The sequence below is a fragment of the Helianthus annuus genome, chromosome 10, assembly GCF_002127325.2.
Source record: "Helianthus annuus cultivar XRQ/B chromosome 10, HanXRQr2.0-SUNRISE, whole genome shotgun sequence".
NCBI classification, from domain to species: Eukaryota; Viridiplantae; Streptophyta; class Magnoliopsida; order Asterales; family Asteraceae; genus Helianthus; species Helianthus annuus.
This window is the reverse complement of record NC_035442.2, coordinates 113,671,796-113,698,886: the sequence shown is the minus strand read 5'-3', so window position 1 is coordinate 113,698,886 and position 27,091 is coordinate 113,671,796. Positions and strand designations below refer to the sequence as shown.

The following is a 27,091-nucleotide window of genomic DNA, read 5'->3' as shown; positions in this document are numbered from 1 at the left end:
AAAAGACAAGGGAGTGAGGATTTCGTCTAGACTACGATGAACCTGAACCAACACTGTCTCCCGGACATCCCATTCCACTTTTTACAACCAGGAATGAGGCTGGCCCCAGTAATCCTTCAAACCCCGTTCCATATTTATCCACCATGACAAATCCTACAGCATATCCCTTCTTTTCATCCCAACCAGTTACAAGTGGTGCTCCTCTGGGCCATGAGCTGACTTTAGATCAGCTCCTACATTCCCAGTATCAAGCTTTCCAGCCTCCACCTCCACTTCGTGGGAACAAGCCCTGTCAGTGCTTCCATTAGCACGGAGTGCGGTAATGAGCACCCCCCTTGGAGTTAGCTGCCCGATCACATCCGGAAGCCTCCAAGGTTTCAACCCTATGTCCTAGATGATGACCCAGATGATGGCCAGTTTCCCATGGCAACACTTCATCAATCAAGTGCTAGCCACTCAAGGGAACCACAATGGTAATAATAATATGGGTACAAGGGTCGAAGAAGACTTGGCTAAACCCTACAAGCCGAGTAACCTTTCATGCTTCTCACAGCAAATAGCCGATTACGATTTTCAAACAAAAATCAAGATGCCGTCCCACATCAGAACGTACGATGGGTTTGAAGACCCAGAGGACCATCTTCAGATTTTTACCGGTGCAGCAAGGATAGAAAAATGGTCAAACGCTGAATGTTGTTTAATGTTCATGCAAACCCTTATCGGATCTGCCAGAATCTGGTTCTACGATTTACCTGCTCGAAGCATTCGAAACTTTGACGACCTTAGCAAGGGTTTTTTGGCCAACTTCTCCCAGCAGAGACGATATGTCAAAGATGCAACCGTCATATTTCAAATAAAACAGCGAGACAATGAAAGTCATCGTGAGTTTATTGAACGATACAAGAAGGAGGGTCTAACCTACGTAGGGGCAGACGAAAAAATGAGGGTAGCCAATTTCATGAACGCTATCACCTCAAAATACCTCACAAGAGATTGCAACAAGTCCCTGCCTAAGACCTTGGAGGAGGCCCTCGAAAGAGCAGAAGCCCACATTCGGGGAGAGGAAGCAGTTGACATCAAGGAACAGAGGAAAAGAGGGTCTAGCTGGCGAAGTAATAGCCCGGTCAGAAAAAGAGGGAATTACAACTCCTATGACAGACGGCAAAAGGGCTCAGACCATCAAAGGTCTGAAGGCCAGAACCCTCTAACCAGGGAAAAGGCATGAGTTTCACACCCCTCACAAAGACCCCTCAAGAAATCCTAGCAACAGAAGAAGTCAAACAGAACTTTAGACCTCCCAGGCCTCTCCCCAAAAGTAGAAAAAACTAGAACTCCACACAGTTCTGTGAATTTCATGAAGAAAAGGGTCACCACACCAACAATTGCTTCCAACTAAAGAAAAGAATTGAAGAGGCTGTTAAGTCAGGTGAACTCGCCCATTTGGTAAAAGGGGTTCGAGACAAGATGGCTGAAGGCAAGGGAAAGGAAGTCAATATGGTAAACTCTGATGAAAAGGTTCCTTATAAGAGGCAGCGGTTCGAAGCTTGGGAGCTTCAATGTGTTTGCTTTCCCCCAACAGAAAAGGCCCCCTTTCAACCCTCTCGTCGTAGAAGCTACCATTGGAACGTTGGAAACACATAGGGCATACATAGACACTAGGGCAGCCACTAAAATCATGTTGGAGAAATTTTTCAACCGCTTAAGCAATGAAGAACGTTCAAGACTTAACCTCCATAAAAGGTATTGCCGATATACCCCTCAAGCCTTTAGGACAACTGACACTAGATGTTTGCTTCACTGAAGGTCAGAAGAAAAGAATTCAGCCACTTACCTTCGTAGTCCTCAACATACCTTCAAACTATGATGTAATCATAGGGAGACCAGGGCAATGTGCCTTCTTTATGGCAATGTCCGTTGGGCATGGCATGGCAAAATTCCCAACCGAAAGGGGGATAGCAACCCTTCAACCCTCCCAAGAGGCCTACATGATCGAAGGTGAAAATGCCAAAAGTGAAGAAGACAAGCAAAGGCTTATCATAAATCCTAAGTACCCTGAGCAAAGAATAAGGGTCAACCCAAACCTTTCACAAAAAAACTCTCTCCTATTTGGAAAAGTTGTTGACACATTACAGCGATGTCTTCGCTTGGTGTCCGGAAGATATGACAGGAATCCCCCGAAGCATTGCTGAACATGAGTTGAGGATACCTCCTGATGTCAAACCTGTTGTCCAAAAGAAAAGAAGTTTAGAACCAGAAAGAAGCCTGACTGCTTGTCAGGAGGTTGAAAAGCTTATATCAGCTGGTATTCTCCGAGAAGTCAAGTACCAATCATGGGTTGCAAACCCGGTTATGGTCAAAAAACCTGATAACTCCTAGAGAATGTGCATAGACTTCAAAGATCTCAACAAAGCTTGTCCTAAGGACTGCTACCCTCTACCAGAAATTGACCTTAAGGTTGACTCGCTCACCGGTTACCCTTTCAAATGCTTTCTTGATGCTTACAAAGGGTATCACCAAATACTCATGAAAGAGGAAGACGAAGAAAAGACGGCGTTCCACACTGATAAAGGAATCTTCTGTTACAAGAAGATGCCTTTTGGGCTAAAGAACGCCGGAGCAACCTACCAACGTCTGGTGGATAAAGCTTTTACAAGCCAAATTGGCAAAAACATGGAAGCCTATGATGACTTGGTAATCAAAAGCAAGACGGAGTATCAAATGCTTGACGACATCCAAGAAACTTTCAAGAATCTCAGAAAGGTTAACATGAAACTTAACACTGAAAAGTGCTCGTTTGGATTCGAAGAAGGAAAATTCCTGGGTCACATTGTCAGAAAACAAAGCATCAAAGCCAACCCAAATAAAGTAAAAGTTGTCCTCGAAGCCAAGCCACCAAAAACCAAAAAAAGAGGTTGAAAGCTTAAACGGGAAACTTGCTGCCCTGAAGCGTTTCACTTCAAAGCTGGCTGAAAGGTCCCTACCCTTCTACAAAACACTTAAAAATTGTTCTGATAAGAAGGATTTCAAATGGACCGATAAGGCCGAGGAAGCATTCAACCAGATGAAACAACACCTGGCCTCCTTGCCAGACATTGCAGCCCCAGAAACGGGAGAATTGATATCAGTCTATCTATCAGTTGCTGAAGAAGCCATAAGTGCAGTCCTCACAATCGAACGAAACACGGCTCAGGTACCCGTTTACTTCTTCAGCATAACTTTAAAATTAGCTGAAACTAAATATCCTCCCCTCGAAAAACTTGCCCTAGCCCTAGTTCAAACAGCTAGAAGGCTTAAGAGGTATTTCCAAGCACATCCTATACAAGTGGTCACTGACCAACCTGTCAAAAATGTGCTCAAAAAACCTGAGAACTCAGGAAGGCTAGCAAAATGGGCAGTGGAACTAGGTGAGCACAACATCACCTATGTCCCACGAAAAGCCATTAAAGCCCAAGTTCTGGCCGACTTCCTTGTGAAAGTCCCAAACCAAACAATTGACGAAGTAAACACCACAACCACTGAACCCTCCAACCTTGAGGCCTGGAAGCTATTCACCGACGGGGCTTCAAGCGTTGAAGGGTCAGGGGCTGGGTTAGTTCTAATCAACCCTGAAGGGTTAGAATTCACATATGCTCTCCGTTTTGATTTTCAGACCACCAATAATGAGGCTGAATACGAGGCACTGATCGCCGGCTTAAGACTGGCCAAAGAAATGAAAGTCTAAAAGCTTGAAGTGTTCACAGATTCATTGCTAGTTTCAAGCCAAGTCAACGATAGCTACGTTGCTAAAGAACCCAATATGAGAAGATATAAAGAAAAATCCAAGGAATTGATGAACACCTTCCAAGCATGCAGCATCAAACAAATTCCAAGGTCCCAAAACAAAAAGGCTGATGCCTTAAGTAAACTAGCATCCCTCACTTTTGCCCACCTCACCAAAAAGGTGTTGGTTGAAGTGTTGAAGGCTCCATCGATTGATGAATTGGAGGTCCAAGCAAAGGAGGAGTAAAATTCTTGCTAGTAGCAATAGACTATTTCACTAAATGGCCTGATGTTAAACCCCTTGCAAAGATCACAGGGAAACAGGTCATCGACTTCGTTTGGGAAAACATCATCTGCCGCTATGGGCTACCGGGAGTGATTGTCACCGACAATGGAAAGCAATTTGTTGAAAAGCCTTTCAGCCTTTGGTGTAAAGAGTACAGAATCAACCAGATCTTCAGCTCAGTAGCTTATCCGCAATCAAATGGCCAGGTTGAGAGGGCTAACCGAAGCATAGTGGAAGGCATCAAGACAAGATTTGGAAGATATGAAAGCAATTGGCTCGAAGAATTGCCTAGTGTCCTATGGGCAATTAGAACAACTGAAAAAACAAGCCACAAGAAAACACCTTATAGCTTGGTATTTGGATCCGAGGCTGTAATCCCTGCTAAAATAGGAGTTGTAACCCAACGAATCGTCAACATGGATCCCGAAATAAACCAACAAGAGACCATGTTGAATTTACAACTCCTAGAAGAAGCCCGAGATCAAGCCGCAATCCAAGAAGCCAAATACAAGCAGAAAATGGAAGCCTATTACAACAAGAAGGTTAAGAATGAACGATTCAAGCCAGGGGACCTAGTGCTCAGGAACAATGAAGCTAGCAAAAAGGAAAATCAAGGAAAGCTGGGCCCAAAATGGGAAGGTCCATACACCATCCTCGAAGCGCACAAGGGTGGATCCTACAAGCTAGCAGATCCAGAAGGCAAAAGGCTTCCAAGACATTGGAACGGCAAAACCCTGAGAAGATTCCATGTTTAGACAGAAAAGTTTGGTTTGTATCAAAATGTACCTCGAACAACACTATGAAAACCTTTTGTAAAAAAGCAAGTACTGCTTGAATGAATGAAGTTGTTTTATCAAACTTGTCTTTCTATCCTAATATCAGGTTGAGAACCTAGCAAAAAACTCCATGGCAAGGGCCATGTAAGGGGATGAGCTCCCAGGCCACATCGCTCAATAGGTTCAAGGGTTGAATGAACCTATATAAGGGGTGAGTTCCTAAATCAATACAACTCCATGAGACTCATTAAGTCAAAACAAAATTGTCTCATAGACAGGTCTGAACAGCCTACACCAATCGTTCCTTAAGCCTTAGAAATATAACCAACAAACAGGCTTACGAAGTAAAACAAATCACAAAGAAATAATAAAGAGGATAGGTGCTATGTCTTTTTGTTAAAAATACCAAGGCTAAGTGTCTGCAGCACTGATCCCTTTAAGGTGTAAAAACATAAAGACAGCGCGAATTCAACAAAGACAATGTTAAAAGGAAAAAATTATCCAAGGAAAAATACAAGTAAAAATCCATCGGCAAAGCATACAAACCAAATCAAAAGCTATCAAGGCTTCAAGCCACCCACCATGACAAGCTTGAAACATTGAAGGCTCCAACCCAACTACGATTAGCCAAAAGGCTCGAAGGGTTAAAACCTACCAAACAAACTAAGCAAAGCAGGCATAAACACAAAAACACGACACAAATAATATAATTAACCATCATACCATAGCAAAGAAAGTCATGAAAGACTTTCAAATAAAAGTTAAAGCAAGTTCTAGTAACTTGCAAGTTAAACTACTGTTCAAATGGCCATACAGGCCCAACACACCACCAACAGGAACCTTAAGGGTTCCTGGAAACCTAATATTGTTCAAAATAACATTACAAACCATAAATTGTTTTGCTAAGAAAGCTATGAATAATCATCAGATGGCAGAAGGCTTGGAGACACCAGAACCTTCAGCTTTGGCCCTCTTGGCTTTCTTGGACTTCTTAGCCTTTGCACCACCATCACCACCAACCGCTGAGGTCTCCAAACCAACATCCTTCGAAGCATCCGACACACTCGAGAGGGTATCATCACTATCTCCAGAATAAGATCTTTTTTTCGAAAGTGAGCCCAAGACCTCAGTGCAAACCTTTTCATTTAGACCCTCCGGTTTCAAATCCTGTAAAACAGACAAAGGCTTACCAAAGCAAGAGGAAACCTGATGAACATAAGGATAGGTTAGCCTCTCCATCTGTTCAACTGAGCTTTTGAAAACATCAGAAGCGTCGGGACGAAATAAGGGGGACTTTTCCAGAGAATGCCCAGCTTCATGCAACTTGTAACCAGCAATGAGACCTTGGTGTTTTCCCAAATTAAGCAACTTTGTATAAACATCACCAAGAGCGGAGTTAAACTCGGCAGAATGAAGCAGGTAGGTGACAACCTGTTGAAAGCCCTGCTCAATCAACCACTGGTTATCACTAGTTGCACGAGAAACCGAAGCCTTCAGGCTCTCCTTTTCTTCATCAAAGCCTTTCTGGGCAACAGATAAAGCCTCCCTGTCTGCCTTCAGCTTCAACCGATCAGCCTCAAAGCTCTTCTTAAAGTCGATCATCTCAATCTCATGCTGCCTGGACAAGCCTTCAACCTTCTTCGACCAAGCTTCCTCCTTCTCAGCAAAGCTGCTTATCTCCTTTTTCATCGATGCCATCGAAGACTTCATCTTATCTTTCTTCTTGGAAAACTCTTCATACTCTTGCATCCTCTGGCGAAAACGAGCAACGCCCTGAGGAAGCATGGCAGCAAGGTTGCAAGTACTGAGAATCATACGGGACAACATCACATCATCATCCATTTCGGAGATAGTCTTGTGAACCGAAGGGGGAGCAATATGACTCAAGGCTTCTTCACAAACAACAGCATCTTTAAAGCTATCATCAACCTTTACCGACCAACATGGCACATAAACCGCATCTGGATCCAACCCTTCAACGTCCATACTCGAGGAACCTTGAACAGGTGTAGCAGCAACCTTCTTGGCTGAAACCTTTTTGCCATGAACAACTAACTTCTTCTCCCTTTCAGAACCCGCTTCAACACCTTGATCCCTAGACTCTTCAACATCATCACTCAACTCCACCGGTTCAGTAGAAGTGGATTGAGGAGCGGCTTTCAAACGGCGAGTAGATCGCCGGGTTGAAGTCTTGGGGGCAAGAGGTTTAGAAAAACCTTTAACATTCGAAACACTAACATACCCAACACCTTCAAACCTTTGTTCAGCACCTTTAACAACAACATTTTCATCAGGGATAACAGGAACATCCCCAAAAACCACATCCGAAGTGTCATATCACTTTTGATGAAATCCAAGGCAGACATAACTGTAAGCAACAAGCAGACAGAACATGAGACAAAAATTAAGAAAAATACAAGAAAGGAGAAAACAAAAATGCATACCCGTGCCATCTCTCATCAGAACCGGATCCCGGTCAGCTTTTTCCCACAACTTACTAACCCCTAATAAAACTAGCAAATGCTCAGGAAAGGGACGAACCCTTGAAGAGCACTCACGAATAGATTTCAGAAAAGCATCATTCAAATCAGATGCAAGGGGTTCCGGTTCATTGAGAACAGCATCCGGGTGTCGCTACACCATTTTAAACGGAACAATAGCGTCGGAAACCCAGAAAAAACGATTCTTCCAAGTTCCAAGTGTGGTAACCATAGATGAAATAAGGCCAGAATCAACCTTAGATGCTTCAAAAGTAAACCAATTGCCATTTTTGGCCAAACGGAAAAAACGACGAAAAAGCAATAAGGAAGGATCATATCCGAGGGCACGACACAAAACCTCAAAATGTAAAACTCTAGCCATGCCCTTCGGATGAATCTGTCCAAAGGAGACCCGGTAATATTCCAACAAATTCAAAACAAACAGAGAAAATGGATAACGAAGGTTTGAAAACTCAAAGTGACGACAATAAAGGGCGACGAAACCAGTTGGACATTTATCAATCGAAGCATCACACGCAGGGGCAGTAGGTGTAAACTCAATCCCAATACCGTATTTCTTACAAAATAACTCTACTTCCTCTTGGGTCAATCGGGAAAAGGACTTTGCTAGATCCTTAAGGGCACCCATTTTTGTAAAGAAACTATGAAAAAAATAAAGCAAAGGAAACCAGCACTAACCTTGAAAGAAAAGGGGAAGACTTGCAGAGAAAACTTGGATGGAATATTGAAAAGGCAAATAAGAAAATATAAACAAGTTAATATAGGGGCAATAATGTAAACAGTGCACCCTGCAAAACCGCCACCCTAGGAACTGCTGAACATCAATCAAATCAGTTGTCAGATATTCAAAATTCAAACATTAACTGCCGACAACCTTCCAATCCTTCAAGCCTTGAACCCTTGAAACCTTCAGGGAATAAAATAGATGCTTAAAAAAGTCAGAAGTCTTTGATCTACTCCCAAAAACCTCTGACTTGGGGGGCTGATGACGGGGGTAGCCCGAGACCAAATAAAATGACCAAGTATGTAAACACCTAAAAGGTTAAAAGGTTCAACGCTTGAAAAAGCTGAGGAGATGGAGTAAAGTAACACGGGAACAGTGAACAAGTCACATCCCCAAACAGTCTCACCAACCACAGCCGTAAAAGCAATGCAGGTCCACAGAATACATGCTATTATCCGGGGGTCAAAAGGCTTCAACCCCCGAAAGGGTAAGCCCCTCACTGCAAGCTGGTTCACTAGTCAAATGAATACTCCTTTGGGACATGTCTTCTCCTATATAATGACACTTCATTCATTAATAAAGACATCTCAGATCAGATTTGTTCTCTCAAACTCTGGTCCTTCACATCGTACATTCACTTCACTCAAAGTGTCCCTCACTCACATTCACATTACGCTTATTCTTTTTGTTCCTTAATCCTTTTCTGAATAACACTTCAGAATTGGATCTTCAAACAAGAAACATAAACTAATGAACCTCCTTCCACGTCTTGCAAACGTGGGGGGACCCCACGACCTGCGTTAGGTAAGGTTAAACCCTTTAACCCTTCTGCCTAACCACCCTTGCTACTATCCTCGGTCTATATTTTGTTGTCTCAACAATAGTTTATATGATTGTGATGCCATGTTGGAAAGCAATACATCTTTGCAAACAATGTATAAACAATCATCAAAGTAGATAATAAATGTGGAAGCAACTGAACTGGTAACTTTGTTTCTACCCGTTTAATTTGACTAAATAAGTCCTTTTTTTCTCATTTTTTTTATCTGAGAGTTAAAGTGCACATTTAAAGTACATTTTAGCTTTCATGTGGACTGTTAATTGATATATCATATTGACAGATTTAAAATGTGTTTTAACTTATAGCTTCATGGAATATGATATTGTTAGATTTAAAATGTGATTAATTGATATACGAAGTGACATTATAACTTCTTATCAAGTTAACAGGCTTCATGCCTTCTTCTTCAATTGATTTTAAGTGATTTACTAATGAATGAGAGTAAGGTGGAACTGGGATTGGGTCGAAATGGATTTTTGACCAAAAGGTCAGGCTTGAGTTGAAACCAGGTTGTATTATGAAAAAAAAAAACTATATATTTTCATGGCAGCATCAACATATTCTCTAACGGGTCAAATGAGTTTTTTAAAGAAGTTGGTAGTTCATATTCTCTACTACATGTTAGTTGGGGTAAAATAAATCCCAACATCATTGTGCCTAATCTGAGTGTGCATAAATGATAAAGTCATAAAATTAGTTATATGGTTAATGAATATTGAACTTAAGCATAATATATGCGTACTCATGATGTTTGACTTTAGGATGTCAACAAGGTGATATGAAGATTCAAAATGTAGGGACACGAGAAACCAATGTGAGTTCATACTACCCCCTATCTAATATTGGTTGTATTTTGTGATCTTAAATCGAATTTTACTTATATTTTTTATATTGATTGAGAAGCATAGAATATAGTGTAATGTGTATTTCATGAACAAAGGAGGTAATGTATTTTCCTACTTGGTTAATATTATGTTTAAAGAATGTATATTTGTATACAGGTTGGAAGGAAGTTTCAGAGTGTTATGTTTAAAGAATGTATATTTGTATACAGGTTGGAAGGAAGTTTCAGAGTGTAGGTTGATGACGGGGGTAGCCCAAAACTAAATAAAGTGACTAAACATGCAAGTGCTTAAAGGGTTAAACGGTTCAATGGTTGAAAAGCTGTGAAATGGGAAAAGCGAGGAGGGAACAGTAATCAATCACATCCGAGCTCACTTCACCAACCCACGCTCGCAAAAGCAAAGCAGGTCTGAACAATACATGCTATTATCCAGGGGACAAAAGCCTTCAACCCCAAAAGGGGAAACCCTCCACTGCAAACAGGTTCTACTAGTCTTGTACATACCATTTGAGGAGATGTCTTCCCCTATAAGAAGACAGCTCATTCACCCTAAAAGACATTCTTCGATCAGTTGAGATTCCCTCATTTCTGGTCATTCGTGGAGTACTTGCTCACTCTCAAGTTACTCCTTATCACATCCACCACACACATTCTGTTTGCTTTCACTTCTGGATTCGAGCACGTCTCGGAGAAAGAACTCTCAGCAAACAACAATTACATACTAGTGAACCTCCTTCCACGTTTTGCAAATGTGGGGGGACCCCGCGACCTGCGTTAGGCAAGGTTGAACCCTTCAACCTTTTTGCCTAACCGACTCAGCTACCATCTTTGGTCTCGTGTTTGTTGCATCAACAAGTTGGCGCCCACCGTGGGGCTACGCCGCTATTTCTTCTCAAAAAAGACCTAGTAGTGTAGCTCTCTTCACTCAAAGTCACCATGTCAGAAAGTGGATCTCCGGGAGAAGTGAACCAGATCCCTAACACTTCCACCCCGGGTGGTGGCCAAGCTCATACGACTATAACAACACCTTTCTCGACTCCGGGGAGCACACCCGAGTTTCTTACCTTCAACACACCAACCCCATCCAGATCCGGGGCTCCATCCCCCAATGTCGGTGTATCTGACACCCCGGCGCGTGTTGAACTTACCCCCGAGGGGGTCGCTAATAATTTCCTCGAGTTAAGGTCACTTCTTAACCAACATGTGAGTAAAGAAAGGGAAAAGGGCATAAGGATTCGTTTAGATTATGACGAACCTGAGCCAACGCTGTCTCCCGGACCACCCCTACCACCTTTTACCGCAAGAAGTGAGGCTGGTCCCAGCAACCCTTCAAACCCTCACCCTTATCTATCCACTATGACAAATCCTACGGTACATCCTATCCTCTCTTCCCAACCAATTACTAGTGGTGCTCCTCTGGGACATGAGCTAACACTTGACCAGCTCCTACAGTCCCCAGTGACAAGCTATCCAGCTTCTGTAACAACCACATGGGAGCAGGCTCTGTCCGTGCTCCCTTTAGCACGAAGTGCTGTTACTAGCACCCCTCTTGCAATAAACTGCTCAGTTGGTCCAGGAAGCCTTCAAGGCTTCCACCTCATGCCCAATATGATGACCTAGATGATGGCCAGCTTCCCGTGGCAACACTTCATTAACCAAGTGCTAGCCACTCAGGGGAATCATGGCAATAGTAACAATGTGGATACAAGGCCTGAAGAGGACTTGGCTAAACCCTATAAGCCAAGCAACCTTTCATGCTTCTCAAGGCAGATAGCCGATTATGATTTTCAATAAAAAATCAAGATGCCAACCCACATCAGAACGTATGATGGGACTGAAGATCCCGAGGACCACCTCCAGATCTTCACTGGTGCTGCTCGAATAGAAAAATGGTCAAATGCTGAATGTTGCCTAATGTTCATGCAGACTCTTGTTGGATCCGCCAGAATCTGGTTCAACGACCTACCTGCTCAAAGCATTCGAAGCTTTGACGATCTCAGCAGGGGTTTTCTGGCAAACTTCTCCCAACAAAGGCGATATGTCAAGGACGCAACAGTAATCTTCCAGATAAAACAACGTGATGATGAAAGTCTTCGAGCATTCATTGAACGATACAAGAAGGAAGGTCTGACCTATGTAGGGGCTGACGAGAAAATGAGAGTGGCTGGCTTTATGAATGCCATAACCTCTAAATACCTCACACGAGATTTCAACAAATCTCTGCCCAAAACCTTGGAAGAAGCCCTTGAAAGGGCCGAAGCCCACATTCGGGGAGAGGAAGCTGTAGACATCAAGGAACAAAGGAAAAGAGGGTCTGGCTGGCGAAGCAATAGTCCAGCCAGAAAGAGGGGAAACTTCAACTCCTATGACAGGCGCCCAAAGGGTTCAGACTCTCGAAGGGCTGAAGGTCGGAACCCTTCAAGCAGAGACAAAGGCATGAGTTTCACTCCCCTCACCAAAACCCCTTAAGAAATCCTGGCAACAGAAGAAGTCAAACAAAACTTTAGACCTCCCAGGCCTCTCCCCAAAAGCAGAAAAAATGAGAACGCCACGCAATTCTGTGAGTTTCATGAAGAAAAGGGACATCACACCAACGGTTGCTTCCAACTAAAAAAAGAGAATTGAAGAGGCTGTTAAGTTAGGAGAACTCGCCCATTTGGTAAAAGGAGTTCGAGACAAGATGGCTGAAGGCAAGGGAAAGGAAGTCAATATGGTATACTCTGATGAAAAGGTTCCTCACAAGAAGCAGCGGTTGGAAGCCTGGGAGCTTCAGTGTGTCTGCTTCCCCCCAATGAGGAAGGATCCACTTCCCAGTCCCCTTGTGGTAGAAGCCACCGTGGGAACACTACAAACATGTAAAGCATACATAGATACTGGGGCAGCCACTGAAATCATGTTCGAAAAGTTCTTCAACCATTTAAGCAATGAAGAACGTTCAAGGCTTCAACCTTCCGGAACCTCCATAAAAGGTATCGCTGATATAACCCTCAAGCCTCTGGGGCAGCTAACCCTTGATGTTCGTTTCAGCGAAGGATCGAAAGAGAGAACCCGATCATTAACCTTTGTGGTTATCAACATCCCCTCAAGTTATGACGTAATCATAGGGAGGCCCGGACAATGTGCATTTTACATGGCAGTGTCTGTTGGCCATGGCACAGTCAAATTCCCTACTGAAAGAGGGATAGCAACCCTTCAACCCTCGCAGGAAGCTTACATGATTGAGGGTGAAAGCTCAAACAGTGAAGAAGACAGGCAAGGGTTGGTCATAAACCCTAAATACCCTGAGCAACGAATAAGGGTCAACCCAAACCTTTCCCAGGAGACCCTTTCATACCTTGAAAAGCTGCTAAAACATCACAGTGATGTATTCGCTTGGTGTCTTGAAGACATGACTGGGATCCCCCGGAACATTGCCGAACACGAGTTAAGAATACCACCGGATGTCAAACCGGTGGTCCAAAAGAAAAGAAGCCTGGCACCCGAAAGAAGCCTGGCAGCTTGCCAAGAGGTTGAAAAACTTGTGTCGGCCGGCATTCTCCGAGAAGTCAAGTACCAATCATGGGTTGCAAACCCGGTCATGGTCAAGAAACTCGACAACTCTTGGAGAATGTGCATAGATTTTAAAGATCTTAACAAAGCTTGTCCCAAAGATTGTTACCCACTGCCGGAAATCGATCTCAAAGTCGATTCCCTCACAGGATATTCGTTTAAATGCTTTCTTGATGCATACAAAGGTTATCACCAAATCCTCATGAAGAAGGAGGATGAAGAAAAGATAGGTTTTCACACGGACAAAGGTATCTTTTGTTATCAAAAGATGCCTTTTGGCCTCAAAAATGCAGGTGCCACCTATCAGCGACTCGTTGACAAGGCCTTCGAAAACCAAATTGGCAAAAACATGGAGGCGTATGTTGATGACTTGGTGATTAAAAGCAAAATGGAACACCAAATGCTTGACGATATTCAAGAAACTTTCAAGAACCTCAGAAAGGTCAACATGAAGCTCAATCCGGAGAAATGCTCGTTCGGATTCGAGGAAGGAAAATTCTTGGGTCACATCGTCGGAAAGCAAAGCATCAAGGCCAACCCTAACAAAGTAAAAGCCGTCCTCGAAGCTAAACCACCAAGAACCAAGAAGGATGTTGAAAGCTTAAATGGGAAGCTTGCAGCCTTGAAACGTTTTACCTCAAAATTGGCCGAAAGATCTCTACCCTTCTACAAAACGCTCAAGAACTACTCAGACAAGAAGGATTTCAAATGGACCGATGAAGCTGAAGAAGCTTTCAATCAAATGAAGCAGCACTTAGCTTCCCTACCAGATATTGCAACACCAGAAACTGGGGAGGTAATATCGGTGTACCTTTCAATTGCCGACGAAGCCATCAGTGCAGTTCTCACCATTGAAAGAGACAAGGCTCAGGTACCCGTTTATTTTTTCAGCAAAACTCTAAAATTAGCTGAAACCAAATACCCTCCCCTCGAAAAACTTGCCCTAGCTCTGGTTCAAACAGCTAGAAGGCTTAGGAGATACTTCCAAGCACATCCTATACAAGTGGTCACTGATCAACCTGTCAAGAATGTGCTTGAAAAACCTGAGAACTCGGGAAGGCTAGCAAAATGGGCAGTGGAACTAGGTGAACATAACATCACCTATGTCCCACGAAAAGCCATTAAAGCTCAGGTTCTGGCTGACTTCCTGGTTGAAGTCCCAAGCCAAACAATTGACGAAGTAAACACCACAACCGCTGAACCCTCCAACCCTGAAGCCTGGAAATTATTCACTGATGGGGCTTCAAGCGTTGAAGGGTCAGGAGCTGGTTTAGTTCTAATCAACCCTGAAGGGCTAGAATTCACATATGCTCTCCGTTTTAATTTTTCAGACCACCAATAACGAGGCTGAATACGAGGCATTGATCGCTGGTTTAAGACTGGCCAAAGAAATGAAAGTCCAGAAGCTTGAAGTGTTCACAGATTCATTACTAGTCTCAAGCCAAGTTATCGACAGCTATATCGCTAAAGAACCCAACATGAGAAGATACAAAGAGAAGTCCAAGGAGTTAATGAACACCTTCCAAACATGCAGCATTAAACAAATTCCAAGGTCCCAAAACAAAAAGGCTGATGCCTTGAGCAAATTGGCATCCCTCACATTCACCCACCTCACGAAAAAGGTGTTGGTTGAAGTGTTGAAGGCCCCATCGATTGATGAATTGGAAGTACAAGATGTAGTCACCGAGGAAGATCCAAATTGGATGACTCCCATCAAAAAATTCCTCCAAGATAATGAACTACCCAATGATCAAATAGAAGCCGAAAGGGTTAAAATCAAAGCAAGACAATATGTGTTGCAAGGAGAAACCCTCTACAAAAAAGGTTACCTTGCACCCTTGCTAAGATGTGTGGGTCCCGAACAAAGCAAGTATTTGATTAAGGAAGTACATGAAGGAATATGTGGAGCTCATTTTGGAGCTAGGTCGGTGTTTGCAAAGCTCATGAACCTTGGATATTTCTGGCCGTCGATGCATCGTGACACCGTTGAACAATTGAAGAAATGTGATGCCTGTCAAATTCATGCCCCAATTCCAAGAAGTCCCAAACATGACCTTGTTCCAATAACCTCGGCATGGCCATTCCATAAATGGGGAATGGACATTGTTAGGCCATTCCCTCCAAGCAAAGGGGGAGTAAAGTTCTTATTGGTAGCAATCGACTACTTCAGCAAGTGGCCAGAGGTTAAACCCCTTGCCAAGATGACAGGAAAACAAGTCATAGACTTCGTTTGGGAAAATATCATCTGCCGCTATGGGTTGCCGGGGGTAATTGTCACCGATAATGGAAAGCAATTTGCCGAGAAACCTTTCAGCCTTTGGTGCAAGGAATACAGGATCAACCAGATCTTTAGCTCAGTAGCTTACCCGCAGTCAAACGGCCAGGTCGAAAGAACCAACAAAAGCATTGTGGAAGGCATCAAAACAAGATTGGGAAGATATGAAAGCAATTGGCTCGAAGAATTGCCTAGCGTTTTATGGGCAATTAGAACAACCGAAAAAGCAAGTCACAAGAAAACACCTTACAGCTTGGTATTTGGATCCGAGGCCGTAATCCCTGCTGAAATAGGAGTTGTAACCCAACGAATTGTCAACATGGATCCCGAAGTAAATCAACAAGAGACCATGTTGAATTTTCAACTCCTAGAGGAAGCCCGAGATCAAGCGGCAATACAAGAAGCCAAATACAAACAAAAGATGGAAGCCTACTACAACAAGAAGGTTAAGAATGAACGATTCAAACCAGGGGATCTAGTCCTCAGAAACAACGAAGCTAGCAAAAAGGAAAATCAAGGGAAGCTGGGCCCAAAATGGGAAGGTCCATATACCATCCTCGAAGCACACAAGGGTGGATCCTACAAGCTAGCAGACTCAGAAGGCAAAAGGCTTCCAAGACATTGGAACGGAAAAACCCTGAGAAAATTCTATGTTTAGACAAAAAAGTTTGGTTTGTATCAAAATGAAAACCTTTTGTAAAAAGCAGGTACTGCTTGAATGAATGAAGTTGATTTATCAAACTTGTCTTTCTATCCTAATATCAGGTTGAGAACCTAGCAAAAAACTCCATGGCAAGGGCCATGTAAGGGGATGAGCTCCCAGGCCATATCGCTCAATAGGTTCAAGGGTTGAATGAACCTATATAAGGGGTGAGTTCCTAAATCAATACAACTCCATGAGACTTATTAAGCGAAAATAACAATGTCTCATAGGCAGGTTTGAACAGCCTACACCAATCGTTCCTTAAGTCTCAGAAATGCAATCAACAAATAGGCTTACGAAATCAAGTAAATCACAAAAAAAAATAATAATGAAAAGGATAGATACTACGTCTTCTTGTTCATAAACACTAAGGCTAAGTGTCTGCAGCACTGAACCCTTTAAAGTGTAAAAAACAAAAGACAAAGTAAACTCAACAAAAGACAAGGCTAAGAAAAAATGATAATTGACAAAGGGAAAATAAGCAGGCCCACCAATAAAACATGCAAACCAAACCAAAAGCTATCAAGGCTTCAAGCCACCCAGATAATAAGCTCGAAACTTCGAAGGCTTCAACCCAAAAGAAGCTAACCAAAAGGCTCGAAGGGTTAAGAGCCTACTGAACAAATCAAGCAAAGCAAGTAAACAAACATAACACAAGTAACATAATAACCATCATACCATAACTAGGAAGGTCATAAGAGACCTTCAGAAAAGAGTTAAAGCAAGTTCTAGTAACTTGCAAGAGAAACTATTGTTCAAATGGCCATACAGGCCTAACAAACCACCAACAGGAACCTTAAGGGTTCCTGAAAACCTAATATTGTTTAAAACATTACAGACATAAAGTGTTTTGCTAAGAAAGCTACGAATAAATGTCAAATGGCAGAAGGCTTGGAACCTTCAGCTTTGGACTTCTTGGCTTTCTTAGACTTCTTGGCCTTAGCGCCATCACCACCACCAACCGCGGAGGTCTCTAAACCAACATCCTTTGAAGCATCAGGCAGTGGAAAGGGTATCATCACTATCTCCGGAATAAGATCTCTTCTTGGAGAGGGAGCCCAAAACCTCAGCACACACCTTTTCATTCAGACCCTCAGGTTTCATATCCTGTAAAACAGATAAAGGCTTACCAAAGCAAGAGGAGACCTGATGAACATAGGGATAGGTTAGCCTCTCCATTTGTTCAACTGAGCTCTTGAATACATCAGAAGAATCCGGGCGAAATAAGGGAGACTTTTCCAGAGCATGCCCAGCTTCATGCAGTTTATAACCAGCAACAAGACCTTGGTGTTTTCCCAAGTTGAGCAATTTTGTATACACTTCACCAAGAGCAGAGTTAAACTCAGTAGAGTGAAGTAGGTAAGTGACAACCTGTTGAAAACCCTGCTCAATCAACCACTGGTTATCGCTAGTGGCACGAGACACTGAAGCCTTCAAACTCTTTTTCTCCTCATCAAAGGCTTTCTGAGCAACAGATAAAGCCTCCCTGTCCGCCTTTAGCTTCAACCGATCAGCCTCGAAGTTCTTCTTAAAGTCGGTCATTTCAATTTCATGCTGCCTGGATAAGCCTTCAACCTTCTTAGACCAAGCCTCCTCCTTCTCAGCAAAGCTGCTGATCTCCTTTCTCATTGACGCCATTGAAGACTTCATTTTATCTTTCTTTTTAGAAAAGTCTTCATACTCTCGCATCCTTTGGCGAAAACGAGCAACCCCCTGAGGAAGCATGGCTGCAAGGTTGCAAGTACTAAGAATCATCCGGGATAGCATCACATCATCGTCCATCTCAGAGATAGTCTTATGAACCGAAGGAGGAGCAATATGACTAAGGGCCTCTTCACAGACAGAAGCATCTTTAAAGCTATCATCAACCTTCACCGACCAGCTTGGCACATAAACGGCATCAGGATTCAACCCTTCAACGTCCATACTCGAAGAACCTTGAACAGGTGTAGCAGCAACCTTCCTGGCCGAATCCTTTTTGTCACGAACAACTAACTTCCCTTCCCTTTCGGAACCCGCCTCAACACCTTGGTCCTCAGACTCTTCGATATCGTCACTCAATTCCACCGGTTCAGTAGAGGTGGATTGAGGAGCAGCTTTCAAACGGCGAGTAGATCGTCGAGTTGAAGCCTTGGGAGCAAGAGGCTTAGAGAAACCTTTCACAGTCGACACGCTAACATAACCACCACTCTCAAACCTTCTCAATAGTCCTAACAACAACATTCTCACCCGGAACAGATGGAGCATCCTCAAACACAACGTCCGAAGTGCCATCACTCTTGATGAAATCCAAGGCAGACATAACTGAAAAGAACAAACGGACAAAACATGAGACAAAAATTTGAAAAATAAAAGAAAAACAAAAACAAAAATGCATACCCGTGCCATCTCTCATCAGAACCGGATCCCGGTCGGCTTTTTCCCACAGCTTACTAACCCCTAATAGAACCAGCAAATGCTCAGGAAAGGGACGAACCCTCGCAGGGCATTTACGAATACATTGCAGAAAAGCATCGTTTAAATCAGACTCAAGGGGTTCTGGTTCATTGAGAACAGCATCCGGGTGACGCCACACAGTTTTAAACGGAACAACAGTGTCCAAAACCCAGAAAAAACGATTCTTCCAAGTTCCAAGCGTGGTAACCATCGATGAAATAAGGCCAGAATCAACCTTAGACGCTTCAAAAGTAAACCAATCGCCATTCTTGGCGAGTCGGAAAAAACGACAGAATAACAACAAAGAGGGATCATATCCGAGGGCACGGCACAAAACCTCGAAGTGTAAAACCCTAGCCATGCCCTTCGGATGAATCTGACCAAAGGAAACCCGGTAATACTCTAACAAATTCAAAACAAACAGAGAAAACGGATAGCGAAGGTTTGAAAATTCAAAGTGACGGCAATAAAGGGCGATGAAACCAGCCGGACATTTATCAATCGAAGCGTCACACGCAGGAGCAGTAGGTGTAAATTCAGCCCCAATGCCATAATTTTTACAAAACAACTCTACTTCCTCTTGGGTTAACCGGAAAAAGAATCTCGCTAAATCCTTAAGGGCACCCATTTTTGCAAGAAAATTATGAAACAAAAGTAAAGCAAAGGATGAACAAACACTAACCTTGAAAGAAAAGGGGAAAGATTTGCAGGAAACACTTGATGCAAAATGAAACGACAGCAAAGAAAAATATAAAACGAATTAATATAGGGGCAATAAAGTAATTAAAGTCTTCTGCAAAACCGCCACCCTATCTACTGCCATACATCAATCAAATCAACTGTCAATCATATAAAATTCAAATTCAAATATTAACTGTCTTCAACCTTTCAACCCATCAAGCAACGAGCCATTGAAACCTTCAAACAATAACACACATGCATAAAATTCAGAAGTCTTTGAGTATACTACCCAAAAGCCTCTGACTTGGGGGGCTGATGACGGGGGTAGCCCAAGACTAAATAAAGTGACTAAACATGCAAGTGCTTAAAGGGTTAAACGGTTCAATGGTTGAAAAGCTGTGAAATGGGAAAAGTGAGGAGGGAACAGTAATCAATCACATCCGAGCTCACCTCACCAACCCACCCTTGCAAAAGCAAAGCAGGTCTGAACAATACATGCTATTATCAAGGGGACAAAAGCCTTCAACCCCAAAAGGGGAAACCCTCCACTGCAAACAGGTTCTACTAGTCTTGTACATACCATTTGAGGATATGTCTTCCCCTATAAGAAGACAACTCATTCACCCTAAAAAACATTCTTCGATCAGTTGAGATTCCCTCATTTCTGGTCATTCATGGAGTACTTGCTCACTCTCAAGTTACTCCTTATCACATCCACCACACACATTCTGTTTGCTTTCACTTCTGGATTCGAGCACGTCTCGGAGAAAGAACTCTCAGCAAACAACAATTACATACTAGTGAACCTCCTTCCACGTTTTGCAAACGTGGGGGACCCCGCGACCTGCGTTAGGCAAGGTTGAACCCTTCAACCTTTTTGCCTAACCGACTCAGCTACCATCTTTGGTCTCGTGTTTGTTGCATCAACAGGTTCCATGAACGATTTTTGACAATAAAGTTTGCCATCTTAAATGCAATGGCTTCTACTTATGCGCTCAGAATGGACCCATTGTGAGTGTTATATATCAAACCACAAATTTTATAATTGCTAAAAACGTATGATGACGGGATTACATGTTTTTTATTTAGGGAACCACCCGACCCGCTCATTACCATGTACTTCTTGATCAGATTGGTTTCTCTGCATATTAGTTACATCCTATGTGTAAGTTGTATAATTAGTTAACTAACACAAATGAATTATAAATTCAAGATTAATGCTAAAACTGTTTGCATAACTTAGCATAATGCAGGTATCAAAGAAGCACAAGTGCCATTGAGAAAGTGAAAAGCGTTCAGTAATCAGTAGCAGGTAGGGTAAGGATTGAAAATAAAATTTTAAGGCTAAAATGTTGGAATTGAACGGGCTTTCTTCTGCCCTTTCTGTAGTGGATATGGGGTCAGGACCAGACATGTCGAGGTGCTATTTAGAAGGCTAGGGTGAGTTTATTGTTTGCAACCTTCATTACAAGCTACAGAGGTCTGGTGCATTTGGTAGTGGGTTAGGTTTCTGCTGGAACAATTGGTCTGTTTTGAAACCTTACAGCAGAGAGGAATTGGTTTGGGCTCGGTTCGATAGCCTAATATATTAATTTCCAGGCTCTCAAAATATATGTAACAATTTCTTTTTTCGGGTTGTCCCAAAATAAATGCACTGTATGGTACATTTTTTTTTGTTGGTAATGTTTGCTAAGCATGAATGATTATCCACTTAGGGGATGAGGGGTGGTTCAGTAGTGATAGTTTCTATCACTCCCACTATCCAATCAAATCATGCCATGTCAGCACCCAATATTCTATCACTAGTGATAGAAATGTAGGGGGTGGTATCACTAGTGATGGTATCACAACCTTTTTATTTATTCCATCAGTGTACAACTCCTCAGCACTAGAGTACAACCCACCATACACAAAGTTCCAAACTTTCAACGCGTGACCACCACAACGCGTTAACTCTTCCACGCGTGGTGGATGTGAGTGGCGGCGGTGTGTGGTATTGTTCCACGCGTGATACTTTGGTATCACGTACCCACCCCGGGTTGTAACGCCCCAAAAACCGGTATTTAATTAAAGTAAATGAAAATGAACAAAAAGTAACCTAGTTAATGGGTTATGATAAGAAATAAGTTAAAAATTTGAATTAATGCTTAAATTAAATACTTATCAATTTAGAAGGGGGTTAATGTGCAAGATTTTAATAATTAAGGTTTTATAGTGGTAAAACCACAAACACACTCCTGTGTGCGTACCTGGGAGCGATCGAACAGAAGAAACAAGGGTGGAAACCCTTGTTCATGCTAATCTACTCAATTAATCAAGAAATTCAAGTGTAAATCAGTTGCATGTCTCAAGTTTATCGATTATCTATGCATACATAGTGAAGTGGTAAGTTTAATTTTTGAAAAGATGAATTCTAGAGTAAGGGTTTAAACCCAAATTCGATTTCTTGTATCTATTGTGGGAAATCTGAGTTAGAAATGCTTCCTAGGACAAGAATCATGTGTGATTTTAGGTTGCATGAAAGAATGTAGTGAAAACCCACTATGTGAAGTTTGTGTTATGAATATGAAGATTATAGGAATGATGAATATATGTAATTTGGCATGTAAATCAGTTTGTAGTATCCGAATGCTAGATAAATTGATATTGATTAAAGGAATTGTAAGAATTAGATTGAGTAATGACGACGTATATAGGATGAATTAGCAAATCGTGCTTTGGATGCTTGTACACTATGCTTTATTAATGTAACGCCCACTAGGTGTTTGATGAAATGCTTGAAAGAGTAATTATGTGTAAATTGAAATGTGATGGAATGAAAGTTAGAGTACTAAACGAATGAATGAATATGTTGATCTAGGTGTGAAGGAAGAAGGTTCGAATTCTAAGAAATCGGAAGGATTACAAGACCGAGGTATGTTCGTTACATACAAATAAACCTTACTTAGAATTTTGTTATAACATCTTAATTAACTATTGTCAAAATGTTATGGTGATTAGTAAGTAACTAGCAAATCCCTTGCGGATTCGGTTGTTATGAATGTTATATTAAGCTATGCAAGTCGACCGGTTCTAGTGAACAAGTCGATCAAGAATAAGCTTCCATCCGTTTTGAACGGTTGGTTTTGAATGCTATGATAAATGTTAGAAGCTTAATCCGTCATGCGGATAAAAAGAAAAAAGTAATGTCGAAAGCTAATAACTCGATTAACCGAGTTGGATATGTATGCTTAACTCTCATCGAGAGTGTTTATGCTAAACCCAATGTATTGGGTAGTCGAATGCGTAAGAAAGATAAAAGCTCACGTACGGATAGAACTAAAACGAAGGAGTAGTAGTTTAACAAGTATAATGACTAATTTTTAAAACCTTGTTGTTGAATGTAGGTATCCTCACTTTAGGCGGTCTGGAGCTTGGAGCGAGCACATGTTTACGTCTTGTTATACCGAATGCTTCCGCTAGCTCATCCGCATCTTTTGATCCATGACTTGTTATTTTGTCTAAGTTAATTAGTAGACGTACATGTGTAAAACTTGTTGTCTTTGTTTTTGGTAGTTTTTATGTCCATCGGTTCGTAGAAGGTTACTTGGCGTATCAAGTATAAAACAGGGGGCTTGTTCGCGTTTCGAACGGGTCATGCCCAATTTTTGTAAAATTTTTGTTATGCAACAAGTTTTATATTTTGATGTCCGTTAAATTACATTAGTAAGTAATTTTATAAAGTAGGAAAAATGCGGATCTAACAAGTTGGTATCAGAGCCAAGGTTTGAGGGATTCGAGCGTTAAACGCGGTGCTTGAACTCAAACCGATGGCTCGTTCGAAAGAGTGCTCGCTCCAAGATCGCCCAAGAGGTAACTTTAAATTTATAAATAAGTTGCAAGTGTGTTTTTTTTTCATGAGTTTGATGGAAATAATTAAAAAGATATATGAGAAGGTCAAATGATAAGTTCAGGAGCTGTAGAACCTAAACGGAATGGAAAGAATCGAATGAGAATGCTTAAAAATGGACCTGCAGCGTTTCTGCAAAACGGAAGCCCGTCGCCGACGGGTTAACCCCCGTCGCCGACGGCATCCTCTCGTCCGACGCCCTAACCTACTGTCGACGGGTAAACTGTCCGACGGCCACTATTAAGAGCCCGTCGCCGACGGGATACTAGCCGTCGCCGACGGCTTACGCAAAGATCAACTTGCTGATTTCTTTTGTTTTCACCTTTTGTGTTTCCGGGTTGTCCGAAAACTTATTTCATGATTATATGAAGGCCGTAAAAGGGTTAATAGGTGTATGTAATATCAGTTAGTGATTACAACAAGAATAAATTGTAAGAATCATAAGTGATGAACCGAATGACACAATAGGGATTAAGTAAATGCTGATTAAAGAATAAGGATATACTAAAAGTTGTGAATTGCATTAAATAAAAGCATGATATTGTGTAGATGGCTGATGCAAGAAACGCTAATGATGACGACGATACCGCTCGTCAAGAAGCAATGTACAATAAAGTCACGGAAGTGGCAGAAGGGGTTATGCAAGCTAATCTTCCACGATTAGCTCAAGAAGTGGAAAGCCGGGTGTTGGGAGTTGTGGATGCCATGATAACTAGTAAGATTGAAGAACTGAAAGAATGGATAGAGGGATCTAAAAACAAAAGCAAAGAACGACGGTGCACGTATAAAGACTTTATGGCGTGCAATCCCGCGACGTACGATGGTAAAATCGACCCGATCGCATGCCAAAGATGGGTGTCAAATATAGAAGCAGTATTTATCCGAAGTCGTTGTGATAACGAAGATAAGGTGATGTTCGCTACTGTCCAACTCACTCTTCAAGCGAAGGATTGGTGGGACGCACACAGTAAAGAAATAGGGGAGGATAGACTCCAAGTGATGACTTGGCAAGAATTTAAGGAACCCTTTATGAGATACCATTGCCCTCAGTCGGCTATTGATAAGATTCAGGAAGATTTCTTGCGCCTCCGACAGAAAAACGAGTCGATAAATGAAATATCAAATACTTTCATGGATAAAATGAAGTTCTGTGGGGATTTTGTGAAGACTGAAAGGATGAAGATCAATCGTTTCTACGGGGTGTTAAAGGCGGAATTTAGGGAGTTCATTACTCCTTCGAAATGTGATACCCTTGATGAGCTCATCAATCTGGCAAGGGATAGAGAAATCGAGATTAAGAGGCAAGAAGAACGTGGGGAAAAGAGATCAAGCGAGAAAGGTGCAAGTTCGAGTCCATCCAAAAAGGGAAAGTATCTAGAGCAAGGAAGGAAAGATAAGTCGAAGGGTGGTATCACTCCTTGTAAGACTTGTGGAAAGCTTCACACTGGGGAGTGTCTGTTAGGCAAGAAGGGGTGCTACAAATGTGGTAAGGAGGGACATTCGTCCTATCAATGCCCAAATAACGTGAAGACTTGTTTCAACTGTTTCGAAAAGGGGCATGTTAAATCGGAGTGTCCAAAACTCCAACAAGGATCAAAGAAGGAAGGAAAGAACGAAGAAAGCTCTAAAGCGAAAGGGAGGATGTTCCAAATCACCTCCGAAGAGGCTAAGTCTCACCCGAATGTGGTTTCAGGTATCTTTCTATTAAACTCCATACCAGTTTATGCTTTGTTTGATACCGGAGCCACTATGTCGTTTATTTAATGAAATCATACAACATCCTTCATTTAAGATCGAAAGAATGCCGATGCCTCTAGAAGTAGAAATAGCCGATAGTAAGATTTATATGTTACACGAGATTTGTAAAAATTGCAAATTTACCATAGAAGATGAAGAATTTGATATCGACCTTATACCTATGGTTTTGGGGGAATTCAAAATGATAGTGGGTATGGATTGGATGACCCGACACCAAGCGGGAATTAATTGTGAAACCAAAACAGTACATGTCCAATCTCCAAGTGGAAAACGAATAACTATACAAGGAGAGAGAAGGATAGAAGCGAAACTTTGTACCCTCGTTCAAGCCGCTAAGTATACACTTAACGGGGGTAGGGCATACCTAGCTTACGTGGTAGATGCTCAACGAGATTTCCCGAAGCTTGAAGACGTAGAGATTGTGAATGAATTTCCGGATGTATTTCCGGATGAATTGCCGGGACTTCCCCCCGAAAGAGAAATAGAGTTTCGCATCGAACTGAATCCGGTTGCGAAGCCAGTTGCGAAGGCTCCTTATAGATTGGCTCCCACCGAAATGCGGGAGCTAATGACACAATTACAAGACTTGTTAGACAAGGGCTTTATACGTCCGAGTGTGTCACCTTGGGGAGCGCCCGTCTTATTTGTTAAGAAGAAAGACGGGACAATGTGCATGTGCATCGACTACAGAGAATTAAACAAGCTAACTATCAAGAACCGCTACCCTTTACCAAGAATTGACGATCTTTTTGATCAATTGCGAGGGGCGAGTTGGTTCTCCAAGATAGATTTGCGTTCGGGGTACCATCAAGTTAGAGTACGGGAAGAAGATATTCCGAAAACCGCGTTCAGAACCCGTTATGGGCATTATGAATTTTTAGTCATGTCTTTCGGATTGACGAATGCGCCGGCTGCGTTTATGGATCTTATGAACCGGGTATGTCGCCCCATGTTAGATAAATCTGTGATCGTGTTCATAGATGATATTCTAATCTACTCGCGAAGCAAGGCCGAACATGCAAGACACTTGCGCGAAGTACTTGAAGTTCTCCGTAAAGAGAAACTTTACGCGAAATTTTCAAAATGCGCCTTTTGGCTCAGAGAGGTGCAGTTTCTGGGTCATGTGATCAATTCGGAGGGTGTCTTAGTAGATCCATCAAAGATCGATGCTGTAACGAAATGGGTTCCTCCGAAGAACCCGACTGAAATAAGAAGTTTTCTAGGCCTCGCGGGATATTACAGAAGGTTCATACAGGATTTTTCGAAGATAGCTTTGCCCTTAACAAAGCTGACAAGGAAGAAAGAGAAGTTTGTGTGGGGTAAAGAACAGGAGGAAACCTTTCGAGTATTAAAAGAGAAGTTATCATGTCCACCGGTCTTGACATTACCGGATGGGACTGAAGACCTGGTGGTCTATTCAGACGCGTCACACCAGGGTTTAGGCTGCGTATTGATGCAAAGGGGAAAGGTTATCGCTTATGCTTCACGGCAATTGAAGCTGCATGAGGTAAACTACCCAACACACGATTTGGAATTGGCAGCGGTAGTATTTGCCTTAAAAATTTGGAGGCATTATCTATATGGCGTGAAGTGCACAATTTATTCGGATCATAAAAGCCTTAAATATTTCTTTGAGCAGAAAGACTTGAATATGAGGCAACGGAGGTGGTTAGAACTTATCAAAGATTACGATTGTGATATCCTTTATCACCCGGGAAAAGCGAATGTAGTAGCCGACGCATTAAGCCGAAAGGAATATCCGTCTCCCATTCGAGTAAAATCCATGAAGATGATAGTTACGCCACTATTACTCGAGACAATACGTGATTCCCAGATAAAATCACTCGCAGTGGAAGATGTAAAGAAAGAAAGATTGAAAGGTGTAACCGATAAGCTAGAAGAAAATTCGATCGGACTCAAAACGAGATTTGGCCGAACTTGGATACCTCGTTTCTGCGAGGTCAAGACTGCGTTACTTGAAGAAGCTCATAAGTCACGATATTCGGTTCACCCCGGGGCTACGAAGATGTATCAGGATTTGAAGACCAGTTATTGGTGGCCGGGCATGA

The 27,091-nt window shown here is 42.3% G+C and overlaps 2 protein-coding genes across 2 annotated transcripts; both read left to right on the top strand.

The window, feature by feature from the left end:
• The first annotated feature begins 484 nt into the window (after positions 1–484).
• Positions 485–1,225, top strand: LOC110881341. The gene has a single exon (XM_022129627.1). It carries the CDS (start codon positions 485–487, stop codon positions 1,223–1,225), a length of 741 nt encoding a protein of 246 aa, XP_021985319.1.
• A 22,588-nt stretch (positions 1,226–23,813) lies between these two features.
• On the top strand, positions 23,814–25,028 carry LOC110881339. The gene has a single exon (XM_022129626.1). It carries the CDS (start codon positions 23,814–23,816, stop codon positions 25,026–25,028), a length of 1,215 nt encoding a protein of 404 aa, XP_021985318.1.
• Positions 25,029–27,091: the final 2,063 nt, after the last annotated feature.

Bases quoted from the DNA above. Each gene is read 5' to 3' on its own strand.
- LOC110881341 (XM_022129627.1), top strand. From the start codon at position 485: ATGGGTACAAGGGTCGAAGAAGACTTGGCTAAACCCTACAAGCCGAGT.
- LOC110881339 (XM_022129626.1), top strand. From the start codon at position 23,814: ATGGCTGATGCAAGAAACGCTAATGATGACGACGATACCGCTCGTCAA.